Here is a 10,000-nt window from a genome sequence, read left to right as displayed (position 1 = left end):
CAAGTGTCAACAAGGGTAACTAGGACATATGCCTACATTTTATATTAGCCTAAACTAACTGTTGGCGTGTGCTGACTTCCTGAGTCATAAGTAGGTCTACCGCAGGCTACGTTAGGCATAATGACCGTTAATGCATAATGATTTTGTTTCAGTGGTGATGGCAGTTGCTCTCATGTCATTGCCGTGATGCATCTACTTGAAACGTGGAAGATAAGTGGCATAAAAGATGTCCCTACCTTACTGTCTTCGACAAGTATGCCCCAGCAATGGGACAAGCCACGTGGAGAAAAAATATTACCAGAACCCGTCTCACAAATGGTTATTTCAAAACCTTTTAATCTTCAAAGGAAAAGGCGCCCCGTTATGGCCAAGTTTGTAGACAACAGGTATTATCAATGAACACAATAAAGCAAACATTAATGCAGAGGTGGCATGCCATGTTTAAATTAGGTTTGTGACATGACATTACTATAAAGAACAGAAAACAGAGCCACATGTTGTTGAAGAGTATAATTTTAATGACAGACCAAGGACCATTCAAAAACACACAGATAATATATACATAAATAAATATAAAGATTGAGTTGGTAGCAGCTTTACATATTTTAAGATTTGCGTTAATAAGCAATAAGTCAATATATGTACAAAAGGTGTAATTTAAGTTCTTATCTTTTTTCAGAAAAATTACTGTTGAGAGTGAAGACATAAATGTATTGAAAAGACTAAAGACTAGCTCGATATCTTATCTGGTGGAAGACAACACAGCCACTACAAAGTTAGTTGTGACACCATTTGGACCAGCACCTGTTGGTTCACCTTTATCTTACCATGTAAGTAAAGTCCATGAGGCACTGGACCACAGCACCCCCTGTATACACTTTTATTTAATTAAGAAGTTGAAGAAATTAGTTAAAAAGCAACATACAAACCATATTTGGTTTACACATCCAAACAAGGAAAGGCCAATTCTGTTGCTTAAAATTTTGAAAGATTTAATTCGCGCTATAGCTCTTTCTACGTGAACATGGTGGCGAGCAATTTTCTCTGTGACTTTAATTTCTGCGTTGGTCATCTGACCAGTGCTACTTGCAAAGGGGGGGATATTCAGGTGAAGCCCAAGTTCCCCCACTTCCTCCTCTATCCTAAACCCTTTGTCAGCCATGAGACCATCCCCTACATTAATCTTCCCCTCTGTGATCAAATCTTTTAATGTTTGTAGAAGCCCACTTTGACGAGTGAGATCTTTGTCTGATATTCCTCCTGTAAAAAGCATCGAAGCAAAGATGACTCCACCCCTTGGTTCTATCCCAACCAGTCCTTTTAGTGTGTTGCAAGACTTGTAATCACTGTAACACTGACTCTGACGAGTCATGGAGCTGGGGCGCTGAATTTGAATCTCGGTTGCATCAAGTATGAGTAAAGTATTTGGGAATTCTTTTTTAAAATTGTCTGGCATCATTTCAATAATTGTATCACGATGTGGCCACATGTTGATGGAGGAGCATCTAAAAAACATATAGTTTATCCAATTGTTAAAAAGAGAACTTGCGTCTTGGTGTGAAATTTTAAATAAGTTGCCTATGTGCATGAAATCAAAACTCTGTCTTAATTTGATCAAAACCAAAAGAAGCTGATCTTCCATTGACATCCTATTCTGAGAACCTACATTTCAGTAAAGGGTAACACACGAGCCCTGACAGGGATTAGGAAGTCATAAAGAACTTCAAATTGTTCGCCTGTAAATCCAGTGTAATACACAAAACTGTCCTTGCTATGTTGTAGGAACGACACACCAAAACCTTCTCTTCGTTCTTCTTCCTTGTTCGTTTGTGTTGCTCGTTCACGCAGAAGTGCCTCATTTTCAATTAGGCCACCTGCATCTTTAGTGTATCATTTTCAGCAGCCAACGCCAGCATGTCCAACAGTCCAGATCCTGAAATGATATGGTGAAATCTAAATGTAAGTTAAGACAACAGACCAATTATTTCCATTTTCAGGGACCACTTATTGAAGCAATACATCAGCCTTTAGATGCAGAGACCTGTGGGAATTTTGATTATCCAACAGAGGAACACATTGACAGCATCATGAAGGAGGAGCTGAGTAAATACAGCAATGACTGGACCGCCATAACTAAGGCTGAGGCCAATCAACTGGAAAGCAACACTAGATCACAAAATGAATGTAATATTTGGCACAAAGAAAGACAAAAACGAATAACAGCATCTAATTTTGGAACAATTATGAACAGGAAAAAAGACTGTAATGAAAGTTTTCTGCAAAACACCTTCAAAAACTCAAATTTCAAATCAAAACCTACATCATACGGCCAGGTCAACGAAAAGGTAGCAAAAACAATCTACATGAAAAAGAGAGGATGCCACTTGCATTCAATTGGATTGGATTGGTTGTGAATCCACTCTGCCCATTCCTAGGAGCATCTCCAGATGGAGTTGTATGCAAGGATGGGCAGAGTGGACTCATTGAAATTAAATGCCCCTATGCTGCTAGAGATTTCACCGTCAGAGAAGCAATAGAAAAGGTTAAACTTTTCTGTTTGGAAATTGATGAGGGTGAAGACCAGATTTCACTAAAGAGGTCACACAATTATTTTTACCAAGTGCAAGGACAGATTATGATAACCGGTGCCCCCTACTGTGACTTCATAATTTACACCAGGAATGATTTCTTTGTTGAGCGCATATATCCAGACAGAGAGACTATGCTACATCTAATTACAAACTTAGGAAAGTTCTATGTGGAGCATTTCAAGGCCTTCTGCTGTAGAGAGTAGACAAAACAAGATGGCATACCATCATCGTCCTGGGTGTGTGGAGTAAGGTCCTGAGTGAGTGCAGCAGGGTCCTGGGTGTGTGGAGTAGGGTCCAGGGTGTGTGGAGTAGGCCCCTGAGTGAGTGCAGCAGGGTCCAGGGTGTGTGGAGTAGGGTCCAGGGTGTGTGGAGTAGGGCCCTGATGCTCCATGATGACGCTATGGAGATGCATCCATAAATGTTACTATTAACAGTATGTGACAGATTTGTACCACAGTATCTTTAATAAAGACATCATCTGTCATTGCATGTCCATTCTTAATTTCATTTAAGCTGAAAGACATCCTTACCTCATGGTTTCAGCAGTGGCACTCTTCCTGGGCGGCTGTGGCTCTTTTCGCAGCTTTGGTGGGCGCCTTACAGATGATGGACGATCAAAAGGTGATGCTGGTAGAGGGTCAGGGTGGTCTTGGGTCGGTTTGCCTTCAACAAAGTGCTGGTGAATGATGATAGAAATGCTGAGTTCACATGGTAAAGAACATTCATGCAACAATGTAGAGACCACAATATATAAAATATTCCACACCAACTGGCTTTGCAACTTTCAAAGCTTTAACATCAAAGGTTTAGGTAAACACGGTTATACGGCCATGGTAGCCTATGCTAGAGCTAGGAGCTTACTGCTAACAGACACCAATAACTTTAGACTAGTCACTAACCTGTTTTAGTGAATTACGCAGAGACAATTTAATTAGGCTAATATCCAATATCTAATGGTTAACGTTAAAAAGAAATACAACTCTGCAGTTATGATGATACAATCGACAGGTTTAAAGTTAACGAGCGTTGTTAGGACATAGTTCTAACGTTAAAACGTTAACGTTAACAACGGCAAACGTCTAGCTTCTAGTTAGCTAGCAGCTAACGTTACAACTATCGCTAACAAGCCTAGGCTGTTTGAGTTTACCTTAATGCCACACCATGATGCACAAAAACAATAATCTGTCCTACATCAATTTAGAATTGAAACGACTTACCTTTGAGCAAACGGAGAAATGTTTAGCTGTGCCGTGGTTTCTTAGTTTGTTGACGTTCAGCTGTTGATGTGGTCGTCCGCATAACTTTATCCAACGTAAACATTTTCCAATATCCTTAGCTGGCTTCGGGAAAGGGACAAAAATGACGTTTTCAACTCGGTCCTTATATCTGCTGTCAGTGTTGCAGGTGCCATAACAACACCGTTTGACCATTTTATTAAAAACTAATGCCGAGGGGAAACCCTAATCAGCCGAATTAACAGCTGTGTTGTTGCCGTGATCGATGTCGGACAAAATGGTGGACATCCATGAACTCAGTATTAGGAGCATTCTGATTGGTCAGATTGTCTGTCAATGAAACGCTGGCGAAAGGTCAATTGTGAAGGAAGGTTGTTGACATGGTCCAAGCTTAAAGGAGAATTCCGGTGTGATATTGACCTAAAGTGTATTGAAACATGAGACCGAGTGTGAACGTATGTCTCATAGCCCATCTTGGCTTGTCCCCTGCACTCCAATGCTACCAACAGCTTTTTCAATAGTGGTGCTTCGGCATCAGGCTAGCCATGCAAATAAATCACTGTTTTACACCCATTTACGAGGCTCAATGTATCTCCACACTTCATTGGTAGACTTCCGAGGGCCCTGACATTTAAAACGAGACATTGAGAACTTTGAAAAAGCACTGGTAGTTTACTTACAAGACGATTTATCCAGACAGTATCTTCACGAAGTTTAGCGTTGGCAGTCATCTTGAATTTAGTCATGATAAGTCGAGCAACGAGTAAGAATGAACAGGTATGATAAGGGATCAGATTCCAAAAATAATTCAATGGAAATGCATGGATTCCAGTTTCTTCCAGTAGCAGCAACTGGAATCCATGCATTTCCACTGAATTATTTTTGGAATCTGATCCCTTATGATACCTACTTATCATATCACAACCCTCAACCCCCCATGTTCCATTAAAAGTCTCAAGGTCACCAATTAGCTGATAGTACTTTTACTCAATCCTCAGCCTTGTGGCCAAGGATAGTTTTAACAAAGGCACCGGCTCTATTAAGCCTGTCCCCACCACCCTGTTCCTCCGGGACAGCCACACAGCCATCTTAGCCTGTCCGAAAAGAAAATTCAGAAGAACCACATGAGCCTTCCTAGCCACAGAGTATTTGGGACCAAAAATAAACAAACCCCACGAAAAAAACTCCCCAATCTCCCACACCACTCCTTCACTAAATCAAACAACCCCCTTAGCCTAGAGCATTCTACAAACAAATGTGGCAAAGTTTCATTCTCCCCACAGAAAACGCACCCTTCCCCTACCCCTGGCTCTAAGTGTGCTCTGTGTCTGTCCGTAGCTATTGCACCTTGTACAACTCTCCACTGGAGATCACCCATTCTTTTTTGAATGGGATACTTGTACATAGACCGCCAACTGCCTTTCGGAGAAGAACCCGCCCCCAAAAAACCCCACCACCTCGACTCCCTCACACCAGAGAGGGTCTGAAGATTCCTAACTTTCACACAGATGTGATAGAGTGCCTTCTTGCTTGCATTCTCAAAAAACTCCAGCTGTGGTGTCGCGAAGCTGAGAAGCACACCTTGGCCCTCACACCACTGTCCGACTGCGGGAGAGAGAGAGAGAGAGAGAGAGAGAGAGAGAGAGAGAGAGAGAGAGAGAGAGAGAGAGAGTGAGTGTGAGAGTGAGAGTACAAATTCTACTTCTCCGGGCTTGTGAAGATCTCATATCACACAGCTCCCATTCTCCCTACACACACGCACGCACACACTGAGTGAGAGAGAGAAACATACTGTAGATAGAGACTAGCCTCACACTGAAATCAAGCAGCTGTGTAATGGGACTGCAGAGACCTACTACTGCAATGCTATACAGTGTTTTAAATGTCCCGTGGTTCTTCTTTTACACTCTTACAATTAGGATGCTCCCCTTGTGTGTTTGCATAGGTCTGTATTAGTATGCTGTGTGTGTGTGTGTGTGTGTGTGTGTGTGTGTGTGTTTAGTTAAACAAAGCACTCATCTTACACCCCAACATCTGGAATGCATCAACAAGCGTTTAAAGGATCACAAGAGTTTCTGCAGCTGGTGCTTTAGGCCTGGGAAGTGTGTGTGTGTGTGTGTGTGTGTTTGTGTGTCTGCGTCTGTGTCTTTGTCTGTGTGTGTCTGTGCCTGTGCTATTGTTTGTGTGAACAGTTGTATGTGTATATTTGTTTTGTGTGTGAATGTGTATAGGAGTGTGTGTGTGTGAGGGAGCATGTGTGAGTGTTATGGCTCTGTAGTGACATTAATGGCTGTGGGTATCGAAAAAAGCCTTGCCTGGATTTAAATTTATTCATTTTCTTCTCTTTCCCCCCCTCAGGTTAATGTTCCATTTGTTTAAATCCCTGATCGATTAGGCCATTACAGAAAGTGATGTTGTTTTTGCTAATCTTTCAGTTCAATTGATTGAGAAGTCGAGCAATTAACACCAAGCTGCATTTTGGCTGTTTTCACCCTCTTTTTTCTTTCTCTCCCTTCTTTCCCTTCTCTCAGATTGCCTTTCTCTCTCTCTCTTGTCCTCCACCTCTCTCTCTTTCTCCTTTTCTCTCTTTTGTTCCTCCTCTTTCAAGTTCTCCCTGGGCATTCTGCAGTGACTCTGTGTTAGGGAGATCGCCATGGCGATCTGTATGAATGACATCCAGCTCAGTTCTGGTCAGTCACCCCGGTAACACTAAGCACCACTTTGTCTTGCCTTCGATCCTGACAGTGCACAATTAGCTGGCCTAATACCGCTCAATGACTGTAATCACAGGCTTTTTGAAAATGGCTGCATCTTTCATGGAGTCGCCGCTGACAAAAGGAGGGAGAGAGAGATGGAGGGAGAGATGGAGGGAGAGAGAGAAAGAGAGAGACAGAGAGAGACTGAGAGAGGGGCAGATGACGTGTTTTGTATTCCATGTTCTCTGTGTTACTTTTCTTCTTCTCTCCTTCATTCTTAGCTTGTTCCCCTCACGTCCACTCCTGTTGTCCTGACTTCCTGTTCCCCTCACGTCCACTCCTGTTGTCCTGACTTCCTGTTTCCCTCACGTCCACTCCTGTTGTCCTGACCTCCTGTTCCCCTCACGTCCACTCCTGTTGTCCTGACTTCCTGTTCCCCTCACGTCCACTCCTGTTGTCCTGACTTCCTGTTCCCCTCACGTCCACTCCTGTTGTCATCTCTTCCTGTTCCCATCACGTGTACTCCTGTACTCCATCTCTTCTTCCTCTTCTCTTATTTTCCTGTTCTCATTTTAACGCACCTCTCACTCTCAGAGAGAGAAAAAGAGAGGGAGAGGTCTTTTTTTAAAGTATATTTTTGGGGGCTTTTGCCTTTATATTGATATAGTGAAGAGAGACATGAAGCGAGTGGGAGAGAAAGATGGCGTGGGATCGGGATATGACTGCAGGTCGGAATTGAACCTGGGTTCCCGTGAGTTTTGTGGGGAAATGTGGTGACTTTGAGAGTTTGCTTTACTGTCCTTGACACACACACACACACACACACATCTTACTCAGTCCTATGACTCACCAGCACTTGTTAAACACACATGTTCTCTCTGCACAAGATCCAAGGACTATGGTCACTGCTATGGTGTTCTATGTGCATGCTACTGGGCCTTCTATGTTGTTGTTTTTCCACACACACACACACACACACACACACACTCACACACACTAACACACACACTCACAAGTTGTCTTTAAGCCTGCTGAATTCTCTCACCTGAACATGTCAGGGTTGAATCAGTGTATGAGCCTGCTGTACAATATCCTTAACTCTGGCATCAGTTATTGAAGTCTCATATCTTCCTCTCACGCTATCCATGACACACACACACACACACACACACACACACACACACACACACACACACACACACACACACACACACACACACATATACACTCACATTTTTTCATTATAGAAGGATATCTGTTTGTGAAAGAGAGTATGTGCATCTTGCAACCAAGCCAGAAACCAGTTTGATATTGTCATTCACTGTCATTCTCTTTCTCTCTCTCTCTCTCTCTAGTTCACTCTCTCTCTATCTCTCACAGTAGTGTTTTATACAGCCATGAGAATGCAGCCGGTCCACCATGATTGATGAGTTCCTCTGGAGGCTGATCCCTCCCTCCCTCCCTCCCTCCCCTCCCCTCAGACTCTGATATTAATTCCCCCACAATCACAGCTCCAGTACAGGGCTGCCTAGACCATACAGGATATATTGTAGTGACCAGGCCAGATCTATGTGCTCCAGGTCATATGTATTCCAGCGAGCAGCTCAGATCATCCTCCACCTCCACCAGTCAGTGACCAGTCAAAATCACATGTTCTCCAGTGATCGCCCTACATATTTGTAGGTTACATGTAGGTTATGCAGTGCTACTTGTTCTGTGGTTCCTAGTGTGATGTTTAATATCCTTGTAACAGTAACTAGTGACCATGGTAATTTTGCCCAGTTACCCTTGGTATTTCAGGGGCCTGTGCATCTTCAGAAATATCCTGTCCTCTGTCTGAAGCTCATTAATTGGTCATTAAAATGGATATGCTCTGCCAACTCAAAGCCAGCTGGAGGGCGTCCAATGAAAAACTAATTAAACACCTTTCTTTGTGTGTGTGTGTGTGTGTGGGTGGGTGGGTGTTTTGTATGTAAATGAATGGTAAGACCTATATTTACTTGTGTGTGCTAACTAAACACCTTTCGTTGTGTGTGTGTGTGCATGTGCTTGCATGCTTGTGCACTATACTTGCTTATGTGGCCTATGAGTGATTTGTCATGCATGTACTGCACAAGTATGCACCAGTCTTTGAGAGAAGGTTAGTGTGTGTGTGTGTGTGTGTGTGTGTGTGTGTGTGTGTGTGTGTGTGTGTGAGTGTGTCGGTAGGTACCCAGTAATGGATTGACAGCTGCTTTGCAAATCTAAAGGCGACAGGCGAAGTTAATCTACTCCATGCTGCTGCAGTGCCTCGTTGAAAAGCTTTTGATGAAATCGTCTCCCACCTCGGCCTTCACCCGCCTGCCCCCACCCACCTAGACCTCCCTCCACCCGCACGCCTCTAATAGAGAACATGTGATTGCTGGCTAATACACAGAGATATCATCAATCTTCTGATTGCCAGCGCTCAGTACTGTAGCGCCCTACAGTAAGTGCTTTACCCCACAAAGAGAGTTGCTAATAGAACATCTGTCCGGTACCCAGGAAATTGATTGTCAAATCCTGAAACCTGCCATGAGATCATAAAATTACTTTCATAATCCTTGACATTTTGAAAAGGAAGACTGTATGTCCATCTAAATGAAAATGCCAACCTGCTCTTAGATGCTTGCTTTGTTGGACTAACTGTAAAAGTAGTGAGGAGATTGGAGGCTAATCAAGCCACGATATGTAGCATGCTAACCTTGTGGTGAATCTGTGGTAAGCTATGTAGCATGCTAACCCTGTGGTGGATCTGTGGTAAGGCGTAAATGCTTATTTCGGCTGGCTGGAAGTAAACTCCTCCGGGCGGTAGGCACTTAGCGATCACATGGGAGTTTGGAGAAGTGGCACAGCGCTTTGAAATAGACCTGGCTGGAAGCCTGGTGAAACCTGGCAGCGAGTTTGTAAATATTTATTTATTTGTTTATTTAATCATTTTGGAGGGGTAGTGATTTGGAATGATTATTGTTATTGTTCCTGTGTATGCAAATGAGACCCAGCATGAAGCTAATGATTGGCTTCCCCAGAGGAGTCTGGAGATTTTGATTGGATGGAGGCTCCACCAGTGCTCTTCTTGATTGGTGAAGCCAGACACTCATTCTGTGAGACCTAGAGCAACACAATCAGACAGATGGAGATGGAGATCCTCTCAGAAAGTGTGGGTGGCTATCACTTAGGGATATGATATCCCTATTGAGAGAGAGAGAGAGAGAGAGAGGGAGAGTGAGAGAGAGAGAGATAGAGAGAGACGACAGTAAGTGAGGAGATGTGACAGAGACAGAGAGGATGGGACAGATGGAGTTGGATAGACAGACAGGCACATGCGCACACACACACACACACACACACACACACACACAAACAGTGAGTCATTCCTCTGTGGAATTCTAGGTAAGGACAAGGCTCCAAGACTGACAAGACACTCTCATAGACTGACAGCCTTTTGACACACACGCAC

The 10,000-nt window shown here is 43.3% G+C and overlaps 2 protein-coding genes across 2 annotated transcripts in view; one reads left to right on the top strand and one right to left on the bottom strand.

The window, feature by feature from the left end:
* Positions 1–10,000, top strand: part of tspan9a (tetraspanin 9a) — a 220,100-nt gene that overhangs the window by 91,766 nt on the left and 118,334 nt on the right. The window lies entirely within an intron of this gene.
* LOC125303232 lies at positions 526–4,152 on the bottom strand. The gene is made up of 4 exons (XM_048256849.1): positions 3,809–4,152; positions 3,122–3,267; positions 2,814–2,989; positions 526–1,933 (listed from the first exon to the last, which is right to left on the bottom strand). Exons 1-4 carry the CDS (start codon positions 4,019–4,021, stop codon positions 1,866–1,868), a joined length of 603 nt encoding a protein of 200 aa, XP_048112806.1. The 5' UTR covers positions 4,022–4,152; the 3' UTR covers positions 526–1,865.

The sequence above is a fragment of the Alosa alosa genome, chromosome 11 (genome assembly GCF_017589495.1).
Source record: "Alosa alosa isolate M-15738 ecotype Scorff River chromosome 11, AALO_Geno_1.1, whole genome shotgun sequence".
Classification (NCBI taxonomy): Eukaryota; Metazoa; Chordata; class Actinopteri; order Clupeiformes; family Clupeidae; genus Alosa; species Alosa alosa.
The sequence above is the reverse complement of the archived record's forward strand: the minus strand, read 5'-3'. Positions and strand labels throughout refer to the sequence as shown.

What these genes read in the sequence shown, in the direction of transcription:
- LOC125303232 (XM_048256849.1), bottom strand. Translation starts at nt 4,021, where the DNA reads ATGGTCAAACGGTGTTGTTATGGCACCTGCAACACTGACAGCAGATAT. An exon ending in ATTTCTCCGTTTGCTCAAAG is followed by an intron (nt 3,268 to 3,808) that starts GTAAGTCGTTTC and finishes ATCATTCACCAG; the next exon opens with CACTTTGTTGAAGGCAAACC. An exon ending in GCCACTGCTGAAACCATGAG is followed by an intron (nt 2,990 to 3,121) that starts GTAAGGATGTCT and finishes GCATCTCCATAG; the next exon opens with CGTCATCATGGAGCATCAGG.